At 41.1% G+C, this 19064-nt stretch overlaps 1 protein-coding gene across 1 annotated transcript in view; it reads left to right on the forward strand.

Moving 5' to 3' along the window:
- The window catches only part of Agbl1 (AGBL carboxypeptidase 1), a 623278-nt gene that overhangs the window by 141795 nt on the left and 462419 nt on the right, over window positions 1-19064 (forward strand). Inside the window, exons 8-15 of the mRNA XM_051148740.1 lie at window positions 3539-3704; window positions 4698-4762; window positions 10104-10220; window positions 11255-11835; window positions 13397-13480; window positions 13699-13785; window positions 16113-16261; window positions 17375-17462. Coding sequence (XP_051004697.1) covers window positions 3539-3704; window positions 4698-4762; window positions 10104-10220; window positions 11255-11835; window positions 13397-13480; window positions 13699-13785; window positions 16113-16261; window positions 17375-17462 — 1337 coding nt within the window. The remainder of the gene's footprint in view (window positions 1-3538; window positions 3705-4697; window positions 4763-10103; window positions 10221-11254; window positions 11836-13396; window positions 13481-13698; window positions 13786-16112; window positions 16262-17374; window positions 17463-19064) is intronic.

The raw sequence follows: 19064 nt of genomic DNA on the forward strand, positions 1-19064 counted from the left end.
GAAAGATTTTTGCAGTGGTCTGTGAGACCAATAAAGTAAGAGAGACTCTTATAGGTGGAGGGAGAAATCACTTAGAGACACTAAGTCCTCTCTGAGTAGGTAATACCCAAACCTAAATCATTGCTCAGTCCATCATAGCAAGTTTAAGGAGAAGAGTGTCCCAAGCAAAGGGAACAGCGACTCCCTTGGCTTGCCCTTACCTGCCCCAGCTGGGAGGTGTGGTCCAAGGTTATAAGTTTCAACTTAAGTACCACATTCCCCAGCTACATTTGACTAGGGCTGATTTACATACTATCCCAGCTAGAGACACAAATATCCCAAACATCCACCATTCTCTCTCCTCTCTCTCTCTCTCTCTCTCTCTCTCTCTCTCTCTCTCTCTTTCTCATGTGCCTCGTGTTCCTTGTTATTTTCCTAGTTGTCAGTCTCTGGTGCTTGTTGCTCCTCTCTGGAGACCTTCCAAATGTACTCCACCTGAGTGCATGCTGAGTCAATGAAGCAGCCAATGCTGTTCTTCCATATACCTTTGCTAGACTTTCCTGATTCTTTCAAAACAAACAAACAAACAAACAAACAAACAAACCCACAAAAAACAAAACAGCATTTCCCTCTAAACACTAACATGATACTGCGCTGCAAACCAATAGCTTATTTTCCGTCTGCTGTCACTCTGTCATTGCTGAATTCAGAGCTTCTCAGTCATGAAATAGCTGCTTTTTGCATTCTGCTTGTCTGGATCAAGTGGCACTATCTATTTTTTCCAAGCTTCCTTGGCTGTGGGATCACAATCCTCCAAGTCTCAAATCTCACCCCATCCTTGTGAAATTTCCCCCTCCTGGTCTGATCCCAGGCACCACTATTTGGGCTGGCATGCTTACCCAGTCTGTCCTCTATATTATTGGCTGTTTTTCTGTTCTGCACTAAAAATATCTAATAGGGCAGTAGTGGAAAAAGATGGTGATTTTACAGTTGTGTATTGGGGACACAGTGAAAAAAAATACAACAGCAAATGAAGCCCAGGCACGCAAGGAGCTGCAAGCACATATGCAGGGCTCAAGAGATAGTTCCTTGACAAATCAGTACTGTCTTCAATCCCTCTGTTAAGCAACCAACACGCTTCCAGCCTTAGTTGCTGTTGTAAACGGAAGCTAAGCGTGAGTGGAGACAGAACCTACATTTTATAGTGAGGTTTATCCTGCCCATGTTGTAATCTCTGATTGGTACTATATGAAAAAGTAGCCCAGGAAGGGTTATACAACAAGGCTGAATAAATTTGGCATGATGCACTAAGCTTGTCACATAGAAGTCTGTGCACTGTATGTGGGTAAATCTCCCAGGGGTTGAATCCCCCATATTCTGTGATGGCCCCAAGTTTGATTTCAGCCTTTAAAATAATATGTTCTCCTACAGGGACATTTTACCAAGTCCACTCATTAACCTAATGATGTCGTCTGATGTTGCCTTCCTACCTAGCACCTGGTTTGTTATCAAGGGACATGGTGACAAATGAATCTAGAAATTTTTATTTCCTTGGAATTCATAATTAAGTTTTAAATTCATAAACATTTTCCTTCAAATAGATGAAGGCACTCATTATGGCATTATCACTAATGCCCTTATCTCTGTATACTTTAAACCCCCTGCCCAATATTCTTTGTTCAGCTCACAGCACAATCCATACTTTTAGGATGCATGAACTTGCTTCTCCTATCTGGTTCTCACCTGGTCTGTTTCACACAAAGCAAAACAAGCAGTTGCCATCAGTCATCATTGGTGGCTGTGTCAATGGCAATTACAGATAAAGCTGGACTCCAAAATGTTTGCGTTTTTGATGTTCTTGACTTAGATTTAGCTATGTTTTTCCTAAAGCTGAAGCTTAGAGCATCATCTCCAATCTGCATCTATTTACCTTTCTTCTTTCTCTTCCATACTCCATTTTCTCTTTTTCCAATACTAATAACTCTACAACAAACACTTGAGGCCATTTGACCAGGCCAAAGGGATGAAATGTCTTCAACTAATTCATTTTGCACTGGGATCGTTTCCCGCTGTGTCCGCAGAGACACTTGATTGGTACCATTTGAGCACACCAAAGGGAAAGTGGCATTCTTGATTGCATTAAGACATTTCTGTTTTGAAAGTTGGCTCACTTATATTTTGCAGTGTGATTTTTGTGTGTGCAGGAATGGCTAGGGATTGATGCAGGTTTTACACATTCTAGGCAAGTGCTCTAACCTTGAAGACAATCTAAAGCCCTGTGTGCTGCACATGTGTGTGCAGATGCATATAGATGCATGTGTGTGTGTGTGTGTGTGTGTGTGTGTGTATGTGTGTGTGTAAGCCAGAGATGGATATCTACCACCTACTTTATTTCCTTTCTACCTTATTTTTGGAGAAAGGGTCTCCATTGAACCTGGGAATCACTGACTTGGCTATGCTAACTTGTCAGCAAGGTATCTGGGTCCTTCTGTCTGTCTTTCCAGTGCTGAGATGGTGGGTATAGTGTGCTATACAGTCTGTTTTTCTAGTGTGGATTCTGGGGGATAAATCTAAGAGCCTCATGCTTGAATAGCAAGCAGTTTACTAGTGGAGCCATTTCTCCAGCTCCATTTTTATTGATATTTTCACCCTTTACTTTCATGAGCTACCTACAATGCGAGTGTAGACCTGTCACAGTAGGACAGCATCACATCCCAGGCCCCAGGAAGGATGCTCAACACCTAATTTTTATGGCTTCCTCGTCTAAGAACTTTCTACATTCTTTAACATGCTCAGACTGGAAGTTCATCCTGCACACACTTCTATACCAAGTTCAGCACACAACACATTTTCTGAGGTATTGGAGAAAACTGTGTTTCAGCCACAGAGTTACTGAGCTACATCTGACTCTGTCTTAATTTAGTAAACTTGTCCATACATTTTTCAGAGTGTCTGTAAAGAAAAGTATTGCCATATTCCATCACCATCAAAATGTTACATCAGCAAAGCCAACTTTCCTTTGCTTTGGGTAGGTACCAAGCAGGATCCGCACCATGGACTTTAAGACAAACACGTTGGCTAATTTAGGCACATGGGACTTGCTTAGGTTTTCCTTATGATTTAATAGCTTATCCCTTTTCTTTTATATTTTCGGTTCAGATAATAGGCAAGTGAGAAAAGCAAGACTCCCATCTATTCAGCTGCTCATTCTCTAACCTAGGCAATAATTGACAGTGACTCAGGTGTGCCTGAAGGAACACAGCATTCCTCTTTCCCCAAGCATCCCTGATAAGAACTTACCTTAGGCACAGCCTCCCTTGAACTAAGTTCAAGCCTCCCTTCAGACTTAACTCATCCCAGTGCCACCTGAGTGCCAAAAGAGAAATAAAAATACAGATTCTGATGAGACAACATCCTCCATTAGAATATTCCAACTTCTAACCATCCTACAGTGAGGCTGTTTACTGTCCATGGGTTGGTTAGTGCATTTCATTATGTGAGATAATGTCCCAGCATCGGGGTGGCACATGGGGTCTGCTATGGTATTCTCTCTGCTCAGACCTGCCTGGAGAACAAGAGCCTGGAACCTGTGGTCTCTGCTGTGATTCAGATCCTCAGGCAGTGCTACCCTGAGAGTCAGCTCCCCCTGGCCACCCCCAGGAGTGCCTACACCTTCCCCGCTCCCAGCAGCAGCAGCTCAGAGCTTCCTTGGGGTCTATCTGAAGGTAAAGTCTGAAGCAGCTCCAAGCTTTTGCTATGAGCGTTTGCATTTTACAGCATGTCAGAGGGATGGGGATTGAAGCAGATGCAGTTGTTGTACAGGTCAGCCATGATCGTCTAATAAGCTCATTAGAGACAGACATGTATGAAAGAGTAGATTTTTCATAAGCAGGGGGAATAAGTATCAAGCTCACTCACACTGTCCCTAATTATTAGCTGTTGCCATGTTGCCTGGTGGCTACTGAATGCTTGTAAAATCATCTCATCTAATTAAGAAAAACAATGTTTCCACAATTTTGTGACCCAACCTCTTTGCTGTACCGTCTATCAGTGGAATTAATTTGTCCTCTGGACAAGACTGAAATAAAACTTTCTCCATGTAAAATCCCATGATACACATTTTAGAATATCTGAAAGCATCATGCCTCAACCTCCAAGAGGACCTTGAGGTCGAAGATTCTAGTGCTTTTTAATCTCATCTTCCTTCAGTGAAGCACATTTCCCACAGTTGGAATTTTATCACATGGCATCTAACACTTTCTAAAGTTAGTGGATAATTCTTAAATTTCTTCATTTTTTAAAAAAATTATGGGTTCCTTCAAGGCACTATCTAAATTACAATGAATTTAGAGTGCACATGGTCTATACATTTTGACAGTGTCAGTTGCAGGAAAGCTGTAGTGTTATTTGTATGCTATTTCTCTCCAAATTAATTTGTTTTGCATTTTGCATGAACAGTTTAGGCATCAGGGCATCTCCCATATGCTCATATTCACAGCATGTGCACAAACCAGTGAGCACCTGAGTGTGCTGGGGTACAGTGTTCTTGCTTGGTGTTGCATCCCTTATTTTCATCAAATACAAAAAAAAAAAAAAAAAAAAAAAAAAAAAAAGAAAGAAAGAAAGAAAGAAAGAAAGAAATACAAGCTCCTATGCATGGGAGAGTAAATACCAGACAACGAGCATCCTCATCCTTTTGCCCTTTTTTCCCCATCCAGAAGATTTTGAAGATGACGGTGATGAGGAGATGGACAAAGACTCAGATGTGGAGGCCGTGAAAGAAGTAGGTAAAGCTGCCCTTCCTTGCAATAATTTATACTGACTACACAGAAGAAAATACCATTTCCTTTGTTTGCTGAACTTACTTCAGCATTATCACTCCAATGATAGTGATGTCTGGAAAACAAGGATCCTCTTATTGATTTTCTAGATGTCATTTCTATCTTGATAGATCTAGTACATGGTCTCTTTGTAAAGTCAACTATATTGATTATGATCCAAGTATTCTGTCAGGATGAACCTGGCTAGTTGTTTTTAGGGATGGTGTATTTAATAAATGCATAGAGAGATGTTTTAGGGAACTTTCTGCTAGACTTCACCTGTGTTCATAAATGATTTTCTTTTTTTCCTGTCCACTCTGCGCACAGATGTAGCTCTGCGCATCCCCATTCCCACCTGTGAGTATTAGTCTTCCTTGCTTTGCAAAGTGTGCAGCTCAGCTCTTAAAGATGTGATGTTCCTTGTCCCTTATCCCACAATGGTCCGCAAAAGGAAGGTCAGCAAGATTCTTATCAAAGTTCACATTGTAATTATTTTACACTCTGTGAACCACTTATTCTTTGTTTCAATGACTCAATTTGCCGTTGTAACACACACACAGATGGCATCCCTAGTATATGAATGAATGGAAATGGCTGTTTTCCAGTCTAAAGCACATAGTTTGTTGACTGCCTTTTTTTGTGATAGGTGTTTTAAACTTTAGCATTGTTTTAATATTGTTTGTAGGGGTTTCTTTGTATTATGGGATGCTTAACAACATCCCTTATTTCTACTCACTATTTACCCATGGCATCCATCATTTTGTCCCTCATTCATGAACCAAAAGTATCTCCAGGAACTGCCAAGTCATTCTTAAATGACATTCTCCTGAAAAAATTGATAGTTGGTCTTTGAGTTATAATTATATCTCCATTCCTTTTGCTGTATGTAGTTTTAGATAAGTTTCTCCATTTATAGTCCCTTAATTTTTGTAATCCGTAGCATAAGATTTGAGAGACAGTCCTAGAGCTGAAATTCAAATTTAAAAACAATTCTGCACCAGCAAGATGGCTGAGCAGGCAAAGGCAATTGGAGCAAAGCTTAATGATCTGAGTTCAATCCCCAGAATTCATATGTTAGAAGGAGAGAACCATCTTTGCTAAGTTGTCCCCTTACCTCTGCATGCACACACACACACACACACACACACACACACACACACACACACACACACACACACACAGAGAGAGAGAGAGAGAGAGAGAGAGAGAGAGAGAGAGAGAGAGAGAGAGACAGAGACACACAGAGAAACAGACACACACACACACAGACACATACACATACCATATAACAAACACACTTCCAATACCACACCACACATACACACACACACCACACACACAGACACACACACACCATACACATAACAAACACACACATACACATATATACATACATACACATATAACAAACACACAGGCCATACATGCGCGTGTGTTCATGTGCACACACACAGACACACACAAACATACCCCAACCACCACCACCACAAACATACACACACACACACACACACACACACACTGCACACCAAACCTACACACAATTTAAAATGTTATAAAAAATTAAAGAACCAAGTCTTTCTCCCCTTTCCCCCCTTTTCTGTCCCCTTCTTTCCTTTCCTGGAGAGAAAAAGAGGTTTTGAAGTTCTCAATCTGAGCAGTCTCTCACCTTGCTGATGGCAGTGGCAGACATCTAGAGACTATCTCTCAGTCCCATCTCTGGGACTAGACTGCTATTGACAGTCTGGTGTTCCCAAGGCTTTGTTGATAAATAGAATCATTTCTGAAGTCATCAGTAGCAAATTGGTTCTTTGCTGTGGCTTGGCCACACAGGCCTATAGAGTACGTGCAGAATCATTTGAATAATACTGGGCTGCTGCAGCCATTCATCAATGCCACCTTCTACTCCCTTCTTGCTTGCACTTTGATAACTGGATGTCTGATGCGCTGTCAGTTGCCTCTTGTATCTGATGCACGGGGACACAGCATATGACAGTGCTTGACTCCACACAGCTAGTTAGAGTGGTAGGGAGTCCTGAGTTTTTTTCTGACTCCATTCTGGAGAGGATAGTAGGGTAGAAGGGTGTGGAAACTAAACAAATATAAAAAATTCAGCTGGGAAAGAAGCAAGAGATAAATTAGGGAGCATCTAGGAACCATTCATCAAAGGCTTTGGCTGAGAAAATGATGAGACTGGGTGTGACTCTGAGATGTAGAACCATGGGGCAGCATAGGAATCAGGTTTGACTCTGGGGTACTGCAAGCATAGGAGAGCTGGCCATCCAGCAGGTAGCTTTTCCTTGGTGAACCTTGCTGGCCGTGGTGTGCACAGGAAGCCAGGCCTGTTTCTTTTCTAGTCACAGAGTTAACTCAGGCTATTAGCATTCACACTGAAAACTGTAGATAAATGTGACCTACATCTGGGTCAATATATTTCAAAGAAAATCTTGTCAGTAGAAGGTCTGAGGGGTTGGTTGTTCTGATTTGGTTAGAAACTGTCAGGGTCAACATAGGAAAAGAGGAATAGCACGTGAAAATAAGATGGTGGCTGTGTGTTTTCTTCATGCATGCATTCGAGTTCAACAAACTGTGAGGGGATGAGAATGCACTAAGTATATTTAGGCTCTCTTTACACCCATTTTAATTTTATTCTTTTTGAATTTCTCATTTCTCTCAGGTGCTTTCTTTGGTATGATCCATATGTATCCAGGGTAACTTCTAGAAACCAAACAAGACACTGATTTTCATTGTCAGTGTTCACATTGTTGTGAACTGGAGGGGGGTTGTCCTTATGAAAGATCACATTAGCGTTTTATGATTTAAACAAGGAAGTGTGAATCAGGGCAGTGACATTACCCATGAGACCCAATTTAAGAAGGAAGGGTCAGAATGTATTATCTAGATTAAGGGGCTACCAGTATCCTAAACAATATGAGGACACAATAGCAGGTCCATCCATAGATGACTATAAATATTCTTATGTGGTGAGGGTCTTTGTGTGTGGTTTTGTGTGTGGTGTGTGTGTGTGTGTGTGTGTGTGTGTGTGTATGCACACATGTGTTTGTATGGTTTATTCATATGTACATGTATATATGCAAGTATGTGGTTGCATGTGCCTGTGGAAGCTACAGGAGAGCATTGGGTGCCCTCCTTTGTTACTCTCTGCCATATTCCATTAAGACATGGTTTCTTACTGTCTGAAGCTGAACTGGCAGCCAGGAAGCCCCAGTGATTCTCATGTCTCTGCCCCCTACAGCACTGAGCTTAGATGTACATGTGACCTTGTCCAGCTTTTGTTTTCTCCTTAAGATTTATTTATTTTATTTATTTATTTATTTATTATGTATATAGTGTTCTGCCTGCCTGTACACCTGCTCATCAGAAGAGGGCACCATATCTCGTTATAGATGGTTGTGAGCCACCACGTAGTCACTGGGAATTGAACTCAGGACCTTTGTTAGAGCAGCCAGTGCTCTTAACCTCTGAGCCATCTCTTGAGCTTTTTATGTGGTTTCTAGAATCCAAACCCAGGTCCTCATACTTATGCAGTGAGCACTAACAGCTACCGAGTCATGTTTCTAGCCTAAGCTTCCTGTCTTTGAAGAACAGAAAGCAATCCAACTTTGCTGTTATACAAAGAAATCAGCCATTGATGACATGTACATGAATGAGTGTAACTGTGTGCTAATAAAACTTTATTTACAAAGAAAGGTGATGGGTCATATTGGCTAACCTCTGCTGTAGGGCTGCATGGGTTAATGACCATGTGTGAAATGAACTACATCACCACCTATGGCTTATAAATACTTCTTACTCTAAAAACAGCCTTATTTATTGGTAGGGATGGTTTTCCCAATGGCTAGCCATGTTGTGCTCTTGTTGGGGCCAACCTGGGCCGTGGCTGAGGATACGGAGTAGAACTAACAGACAAGGCTTGTGGAGGTGAAAGCAGTGGGTATGGAGGCCTACCAGAATGGTGTCTGAGTGTATTACTAAGCCAAACTCGGAGGATTTACTTTTCTCTTGATCTGCATTTGTAGGAAAATTATATACGATGGATGGAACACTGCAGTTTCTTCTTTTCCACTGGCTCAGAAATATAAGCATTTATTTCCCACATTTCTTTGATTTAGTCCTTCAGCAGTGGCAGGTTTTCCTAGACTTTCCAAATGTGTTTCTGGACCTTGCGGTAAGCATTTGTTCCCTATTTCAGTGAGGAGATTTGATCCCTACTATGGAAAGGCAGAGAGTTTGGACAGTACCGTCCTTGGCATATTGTATCTATAAGATGTCACAACCCTTGGAAAGCACGAATGTGTTCAGAGTGGAGCCAGCATCCCCCTTAGGCTGCATCACAGGATGCTGATCTGGAAGAAAAGCATGTAATTTGCTCCATGAAGAGAACCTCATGTGATTTGCTTAATGTTAATGAGTTGAGAAACCTAAGAGTGCCTGTGAACTATTAACTCCTCATAGAGACGTGGGCACAGCAGAATAGACGGTTTCCGGAAACTGCACACATCAGCCATGCTTCTCTGCTGCTGCTTCTCCCATCTCATCTACTCTGACCTTTCTCTTCTGCCCCATGCTTCTGGCATCTTCTTTCTGCAGGCAAATTCAAGTTCCATTCTCAAGACTCATTTTCTTTATATATTGTGCTTTGTGTCTTCTACTGTCATTATACCAGTGACTTCCCTTGTGTGCTTTCTCAAGTCACTCAGTCCCAACAGCTGTCCGCACTCCCATCTTAATGCCAGTCTTGTCTCCATCCTCCAACACTTCCAGGACATTTACCACTGCTAGAAATCACTGTGTTCCATTCGCTTTGCTCCTGTCTCGGTTCTCTTACTAGAAGATGGATCCTACTGGACCATGAACCTTTGTTTCATCACCACTGAGTCTTTGTATCTAGAAAGGCACTCGCTCATGGAAAGTGCTCATTAAATGTTTGTGCAGGTGAAACAGATAGCAAAGGTAGCCAGGCAAAAGGGGTGATGCTATTTATGAACAACTCAATGCATTTTTCTTATGGCATGTTTTATTATTTATATGATTTATTGTATATTTATTTCTGATGAGGGCTAGTAAATGCTGTTATCTGGGCTAAAACAAAGTTTTGCGTCTCATCCCTTTAAATTGAAAAATATAACCTAGTACATTAAGTTCTTTGCTGGCTGGGCTAGAGCTATAGTCTGAAGATAGGGAACTCGTGGAATCTGCTGGTAAAGAAGCAGAGAAGTGTCTTGTCTGGACACCCTGCACCATGGATTTCTTGACTGTGACTCGTTCTTTGTTCTGCTATAGGACGATGACTTGGAAACTGATTTGAATAAACTGAGCTCTAAACCTGGTTTTGACCTATCTGAGGAGGAGCTGGCACAATATGGTGCCATGTGTCCTGAGCTTTCCTATAGCGTTGAGGTAAGGACAGGATAGAGTCTAGTTCTTGGTGATGCATGGTGTGATCTTTTTAGAACCTGGGAAGCCAAACAGAGATGTCCAGATGGATCACGTTATTCCTCATTACCATTGTTCCTAGAACCTTCTGAGAGAAATGCAGAAGGGAAAATGATAGGGAGACCAGAATGTCCTCAAGGAGCCTAAAGTCTGATACTCTACACCCGGCATAAAATTAGTGCAAAATTACTAACTATGGCCTGCTGGGAGGGCATGGAGCCCTGGCTCCACACTAAGAGGCAAATGAAAATTCTGCATGATTTAGGTGTTCTTTTGCCAAGTTGGGAAAGTCATCACCATAGATGAATTGTTAAAGGTCACCATCCAGATTCCAGGCTTTCTGTATTAGTAAAGGCAAAATGAACACTTTAGGTCTGGTGATGCTGATCCAGTGTATAGTTGCTGCTGTTGCTAATATCAAAACACAGATCTATCTTTTGGTCTCTATTGTTTTCTTATCCCTTTTGAACAAATTATGAGTCCAGCCACATAAAAGGACATAGAGAGACACATATAGAGAGGAGCTGATATATCTTATTTCACTCTGGAAAGCAGAAGAGGTTCAGTGCTCAAAGTTTCAGGGAAGAAAATATCAGTAAAGATGTTAAAAAAAAAATCCAAATTTTCTTCAAATCAAAGTCAATGCCTGGGGCACAATGAAAGGTTTTCCTTTGTGTATCACTGAGGCCCCTATAAATGAAGTTGTTCAGTTAGACTGTAATTGAATGGGGAGGGGGGAGGCTGGAAAAAATTTATACATTGTATAGAATTATATGAGACCCATGGAGGCCCGTTTTGAGCATGAGTTTTGTGTGATCCTGGTATCTGTTTACTTGTAAGGTTTAGTTTTTTCCCCTTTGGTTGACACATTGAAAAAGCCCCTAAATCATAAGGATCACACATAACTTTGGATCCAGACAGCTAGCATAGGAATCAAATTGTATTCTTTATCTGGAAGCAAACATTAATGCATGTGTTTTTGTATGTTGAACTAGAAGGAACCAGAACCCAAATATGAAGATGATTTGAACATCAAAGACACTCTGTATGCCGATCACCAGCACATTCCAAGTGCTAGCTCTCTAAGACAGCAGTGCTTCTGCAGGGAGCACAGCTCCTGGGGACAAGAAAGAGAAGATGCAGCCCACCCTTTCATTCTGCACAAGGTGAAGGGAGGGAAGTCCAGCATACAGCCATCCTCAAAACAAAGACTGGTAACAAGTGCGAACCAAAGTCTACAACAAAATGGCCTTGGGATGGATTCCTCTGGACATGATACCTCTGACATTCAGGCTTCCCTAGAACAGGCTGATTGGGACATAGATGCCATTTCTTGCCCAAGGATAACTGCCTCATTTTCCAACTCTACTAAGCCAGCGGAAAGCAAAGAAGCAGCAGAGATGCTTCTGCACACACATCCCAAGAACATACCTTTCCATGATCCTCATCTTTATATGGCCAATGCTAGGAGAACAAGATCTGCTGTGAGGTTCAAGATGATGGCATTTCCTGATCTCTGGGGGCACTGTCCACCTCCCACTGCTCAGCCCATGCTGGATCGCAAATTGGGAGTACAGAGGTGAGGATTCTACTGACTTGGAAGTTATAGATTTTCTCTTCTAAATATTTTCATAGATGGGATGGTTTATGCAGATAATCTGGTTTTTGTAGGAAAGTGATCATTAGTCTATAGAACCTTAAATCCCTTTGGAGACATATAATATTACCTTTAAACTGAAGAATTTATAAACCAAGTATGGTGCCGTGGTAGTATTTACTTCTGTGGAAAAATTCATTGGATAGTTCGAATATAAACCCTCAAATCATATCCATGGCAAGCTATCACAGTAGGGGACCGCCATCTAGTGTTGCCACATACTGGAACCTTTCCTAAAAGAAATCTTTTCAGAAAAATAAGAAGCTGATTATTTGCGACCTATTTTGTATTCACTACAAATTGGTGTTTGGTTTCTTGTTGATAGAGAAAAATAGTATACTTCTATTCCATAGACCTAGAATTTGGAGTGTGGTTTTGCTGTATTACCGAGAAAGGGATGGGAAAAAAAACAGCCCACATGTTCTCCAGAGCAGATATCTTGACTAATAATAGATTGTTCCCAGAGTTCAAGAAAGTCTGTGTTGTCCTTGGATCAGGATAATGAGATTAAAATAAAGTCTGACAAAAGGAAGGAAAATATATTTCTCTCAAAGGGAAAATAGACAGACACACAGACACACACACATAGACACACACACACACGCACGCAGACACACACATGCAGACACACACACCAACACACACCTTAATCTAGTAGAGTTAAATGAGTTAAACATACAGATCAAAATGTTTCTATAATTTAAATTTCATGTCTTCAGCAAATTATTCTTTTGATAGTGGGTCCCTAGAACTGTTCCTACTTGGATTCTTGCCTGATCACAACATGACTTTTCTGCTTAGAGTCCTCATTCTTAAGGCCGCATGGATAGTCTATGCCCATCTTACTTCTGCACACAACCTCTTATTCTCAGTCCAGGGCTCGGGTCCACCTCAACTTCACCATTCTTTTACCCGATGTCAACAAAATTAATTGGAAATGTGAAGAGGGATTAGAAGTCCCTCTTAAACTTCTTCCCTATCTCTTTCTTAAATCTCACAGACAACTTTTTTTTTTTTCTTGTCACTTTTACAGAAGGTTGACCTCAGCCTTCTAGAACAGAGTCCCAGGAACACAAATGTACAGAATAAATATGAAGCAGAAAGCTTCCCTGGAGTCACCCAAGCTGCAAGGATGCCAATGGCCAATGGTGGTAATTTCCACCCAAAAGCCCTACCAGTGCAAGGAAACGTCTTTCTTACACAGCTAGAAAATCTATAGTACTCTAGGCCAGGTTCTCTTGACGACTTTCTTCAAGCTATGGACACCTCAAATAATACCTGTCATCTTCCCCTGTGTTCCTACTGCTCATGTATTTTTATGCTTTAATAAAGAGGAGGAAGAAGACAGAGAGTGCTGTGTGTAACCCTTGAACCTAAGGCTGAGGCACTGTTAAGCACTTGCCACCTATGTTTCTTTAAGGAATTGTGAGACTGAGGTAAAAAGTGGGCTCCAACACTTATATCGTTTTCAATTTTTTTCAAGGATCAAGATACTTGAGGATGTCCAGAGGCTCCTCCAGCCACATGATATTATAAACAAAGTTGCCTTCAGTTTAGACGAGCCTTGGTAGGTGGTCTTGAACATCTATGGAATGGAAGGCATGGAGATTCTATGAGTGGCAAGTTAATAGGAGTATTCCATATCGGTAACCCATTTCTGTTTCTAAAACCAGCATGGTGACTATACTGTTTCAAATACTATAAGAGACATCTTACTTTTAAGGAACATAAGACTGTCCAAATGTAGCAATACGACATGTTCACACATTCTCTCTTTTCTTACAGCCCTTTGCAAGGTCCTGTTTCCAATTGCTTAAGGTTCTACTCCAAGTTTGAATCAGGAAATCTTCGTAAAGCCATCCAAGTGCGTGAGTAAGTAGGAACAGCCACAGATGTGGCTCTTGGCACTATAGATGAGCAGGTGTTGCCCATTTCTTGCCATTACCTGCTTAGTGACCTCATATTGATAGCTTAAAAACAGACATCGTAAAGTATCTTTACCAAGACAATTAGTAAACACAACCAACCAATAAAGGCTTTCCTTTCTTAGTTATTTGTCAAATGTTTATCAACAGACAATGAGGGAACCCACTGGCTGATGTCTTAGCATGGTGAGCTATTCACTACATCCATAAATATACCTTATGTTTCAAATAGCACTCCCACATTTCAGTGTAAGAGACTTCTCTCAGTGTATTTATATTTATGCCTCCCTTATTCCAAGGCTGGACCTGTTGACACAGAAGCATCGGGGACATTCCCTGTTCCTTTTCCTCCTGATAACTATTTATTCCACGGGGCTGTATTTGGGAGGCAACACTCTTGGATCTCCATCCTTCATTCCAGGGACCCTGCTCTGTATTTCTGGCAAAAGCTACCAGTGAGCTTTCGTTAGTAGAAAGTGACTCCACAGGCAAGGGCAGGCTAGGGATACATAAAGCTAAAATGGAAGAAATGATCCCTTTCCACTTGCAGTGAAAAAAAAATCATTCTTCATGCTCTTTTGATGTAACACAATTCTACCACAGAGGAGGGGATTGGATTTGCTACATCTATGATCTTTATATAGCTGACATTTGACAAACCACTCAGTTTACAGTAGTTCATGGTATAGTAGCCACACATGCTGGAATAAAACAACCAGGGTTACCTCCACCTCTTTCTAGGTGGCCTAGCTTACTTCACGCCTTTATATTTTCATCTACAGAATGCAGATAGCAGTAACACCTATGCTGCAACTGTTTTCTCATGGTTAATCAATATGCACAAAACTCTCTGAGTAGTGCCTCACACACAGTAAGCACTCACTGAGCATGCTCTTATCCAGGGACACACATTTTCCATGACTTAAGCCTAGAAGTTAGTGTGGCTCAGATTTAACATGTCATTTTGGAAGTTAGTTTTCAGGGGAAGAGTTATATACAGGCTTCTTTTGTTGATTTTGTTTTGTACATGAATTAATTCAACAAAGCCTGATACATAAGGGAGACGAACTGAGGTACTAAGGCTAAAGAAAGGACGGGCATGTCGAAGTTCTTTTACAGCCCACTTCTCCTTCTATCAGCTCAGCCTCTACTTTGCCGTATGGCTTCTGTTTATATTTTCTTTTTCTCACAGCAACATTAAAGTTTGTTAAGAAAAAAATTAAGATAGATTTAAGCATGGAAGAAAGGAGAGAGGGAGATGCAAATAAGGGCATAGGTTTCTAAAGAAAGGGAATCACATACTGTTTGCATAATCTCTTATTTCTAAAGTCAAATTCGGAGGACCCAAGAGGTAATAGTTACTTAAAGGTCTCCTGGGTGGATACTTTCCAGTTGAGGTTCTGCTTACGTTGCTGCCACGGGAAGGCATAAATACATCAGTTGTAGTCAGAGCAGAGTGAATTGGAAGAAGATAAACATCCTAGTAAGGACTTTTAATGTCTACTTTCTTGAGTGAGCACTGTGGAGACAGTAGACAATGAAGGTCATAGAATTGCTGGTAGGCTTGATTTACCCACCCAGTAGAGTATGCCTCAGTCATTGCATGCTGAACTCGTTGGTGTGGTCCTGAAAGGCATAGGGGGAGAGGTAGGACCCTATTGGTTAGCTCTGCTCTACTCTCATATCTTGTTACCAAGTTCTATCCTTTCATAATTATCCCTATAGAATGTTGTGCTGTCAGGGTTTTTTTTTTGTTTTTTTTTTTGTTTTTTGTTTTTTGTTTTTTGTTTTTTGTTTTTGTTAACTTGACACAAGCTGGAGTTATCTGAAAGGAAGAAAGCTCAGTTGAGAGAATGCCTCCTAACTTCTAGCTGTAGGATATTTTCCTAATTAGTGATTGATGGAAAGAGCATAACCCATTGTGGGTGGGGCCATTCCTGAGCAGTTCTATAAGAAAGCTTGGCCGAGCAAATCATGATGAGCAAGCCAGTAAGCAGCAGCCCTCTGTGGCCTCTGCTTCACCTCTTGCCCCCAGGTTCCTGCCTTGTTTGAGTTCCTTTTCTAACTTCCTTCAATAATGGACTATAACACAGAAGTGTAAGCTAAATGAATCCCCTTGGTCATGCTATTCTGTCACAGCAATAGAAACCTTAACTAAGTCAAATGCCATTTATATGGGCTCAGGAAAGGGAGAGTGTACATGAATTAGGACAAAAGTATCATTTTTTTCTTGGAAGAGCAACTCCAGCTTTTACCTTGCTCCTGACTTTCCAGGTTTGAGTATGACTTGTTGATTAACGCTGATGTGAACAGCTCCCAGCACCAGCAGTGGTTCTACTTCAAGGTGAGCGGCATGTGGGCCGCTGTCCCTTACCGCTTCAATGTCATCAACTGCGAGAAACCCAACAGCCAGTTCAACTACGGTATGAACCCTTGGGGATCAGGGAACAGGTCACTTCGTGATTGTTTGTATTATGATCAGAAGCCCCCTGACAGTCCCAGAGGTCGAGGGTGGCCTGATGTGATTTGGTGGCCAGTGCGGCAAGACAGTGGTCAACAGATTGAAACACAGTGCACACCGTGCTTCCAACTCAATAGCCTGCTGGAGACAGAGGGTCATATTTCTCCTTTTGTAAGAAGAGTGATAAAAACATACTGCAAGAGGCAAGAAAGAAAAAAAGAAAAACAAGAAACACAGTGCACATGTGGAAGTGCAGTGAGGGACTCTCACTCCGGCACATGATAGTGCAGTGCATTCTGATGTGTAGACTTAGGAGTCTGAAAGGTGCTCTCACTATTTCTGCATTCCATCCTCTAAACATCAAAAGACTAAACAAATATATGGGCCGGCTTGCCGCAGGACAGGAGAGCTGCAAAATCTACTTGAACATTGTTTTACGCACTCAGAGACCTCTGGAGAATGCTTAAATCCCTGGGACCTACTTGGGAAAGCTAGCTAACCACTGGATTTGGTGTTTTTTTTAATAGAATAAGTATGGGTGCTACCTTTAGTTCAGATGACTGCAGGCCCTGCCTCTAGTCCATACTGCCTGGAACAGACGGTCACTCATTTCTGTAAAACTTGAGCCTTACCTCTTACATTCATTTTCATAAAAATGCGGCTTTAAGTGTATCCAGGGCTATGTTCTTGCTAGAGGTTTTACTGGAGAATGTCTGCTGTTTTTCTAATTCAAGAGATGTTCTCCTTGCATCCCGTGGCTTATGGCGCCTTCCTCTATAAAGCTGGTAGCACAGTACCTTTAATATGTCTGGTCACATTGCTTCTCTTCTTTAGTTAAACCCCTCTTTGCCTCCTCCTTGTCAAAATATCCGTGGTTACATTCAAGACACACAGGGATACTCAGCCTGGCTCAATATTTGTAAAGTCTCTTTGACTGTATATAGTGAACATTCACAGCATAGCGTTGAGGGACCACGAACTGGGTATTTTTATGGGTCACCATTCAGCCTACTGCTGTACTCTTCATTTGGCTTTTTTCTTTTCTTGTAGTTTCAGCCTTCCTTTTATTTTGCAGGAATGCAGCCAACCCTGTATTCTGTGAAAGAGGCTCTTCTTGGTCGACCTGCCTGGATACGGACAGGCTCTGAAATTTGTTACTACAAGTATGTTAGAATGCAGTTGGCTTCATTTGATCTATGTAGACATTTACTCTCATTTTTCTTTTCTTTTTTTTTTTTTTTTGCATTTTTTTTAAATTTTAGTATTATTTTATTCTTTGATTTTTTTTGTTTTTTTTTTCACTTTATTTTTTTAAATTAATTTATTCTTGTTACATCTCAATGGTTATCCCATCCCTTGTAGCCTCCCATTCGTCCCTCCCTCCCATTTCCCCCTTATTCCCCTCCCCTATGTCTGTGCCTGAGGGGGACCTCCTCCCCCTTTGTATGCTCATAGGGTAAACTTTTTCTCTGTTGCTATTATAAATATATGCTACCTGTTTGTCCACCATACTTATTGTCAATGCCTTGCCCAGAGACATTTTAGGTTATGTGGTACTCATATTAGACTCCCAACTACCTTTGGAATTAAGAAAAAATGGGTAGTTTCTCTTCACACAAGATTGTAAAAACTATTGAATATATATATATAGTCAGGTCTTAGAAGTTGTACAGGCTGAAGCTGAAGCCGTGTTTGCCACTTCAAACCTTAGTCCTTTACCTGTTTCCACTGGATCCAGTGAAGAGGAAGGCTGGGGTTCTGGGTCCTGCCCCTATGCACATGTGCTTCATGTTTCATGGGCACAGGGGCATGGCTATACAGCAAATGTGCATGTGCACGCCTTCCTCCAGAGCAAGGTAGTTTTGTGTACAAAACAGAAAAGGGAAGGATGCATTATTCATGTTTAGTTTTCAATCAATAACCAGTTTCATCAATTTATTCTGTAAAATTGTGATGAAAACATAAAATATCCATATCCTTAATGAAATAAATGGATTTGTTATTTACATGTGCATTTTTGTATATGGAAAATAAAATTGAAATACATAAATAAATGGTAAGGAATATTACACAATGCCTTGCTAGTTCATTGCTGGATCTCATAAAAATTAATAGGCTAGGCTAGTATCTATTTTTCTCAGCTAAAGTATGGCTCATTTTTCTATGACTATAAGAGGCTCCTAATAAATATACTATGAGCAGCTAATCTACAGTTTGGGATAGTTGTCACCTTCTGGGAGAAGGAAGGTATATACACCTAATATCTCTCTGCTTTAAGGCTCTGGACATGGTATTGACAGCAAAGGTCAGGGGTCTTGATGCTCTGTTTGGATAAAAGCAGACATCACCATAGAGGTAACAGCTGCACACAAAGCCCAGCACGGAGCCGACTAACAGTGTGCAGTAAAGGAGGTGGCAGCTTCAGCCCTTGATGTATTAAGATATGAATGCAAGTAGCATTTTCATATATTCTTTAGAAGAATAGCAAAATATTACAACTTTGTTGGCTTTCCTTTCACATAAATGGCAATTACTTCCTGGCCCACTTATCTTAGGACCCCCTAGGACTCTTTTTATGGTACAGCAAGATTTAGGTTAAAAAAAAAAATCACCTCAGCATTTTAGAGTTCACAATTGCAGGGAACAAATATGACATCTAATTTTTATTGTGTCAGGAGTGTCTTTGAATTTCCTTTGAAAACAATGCCCATGGATGTAAAAGATTTAACGTGGGGACTGCTTGGGGTCTGGAACATGAGGATTGC

This window comes from Acomys russatus, chromosome 7 (genome assembly GCF_903995435.1).
Source record: "Acomys russatus chromosome 7, mAcoRus1.1, whole genome shotgun sequence".
Taxonomy (NCBI): domain Eukaryota; kingdom Metazoa; phylum Chordata; class Mammalia; order Rodentia; family Muridae; genus Acomys; species Acomys russatus.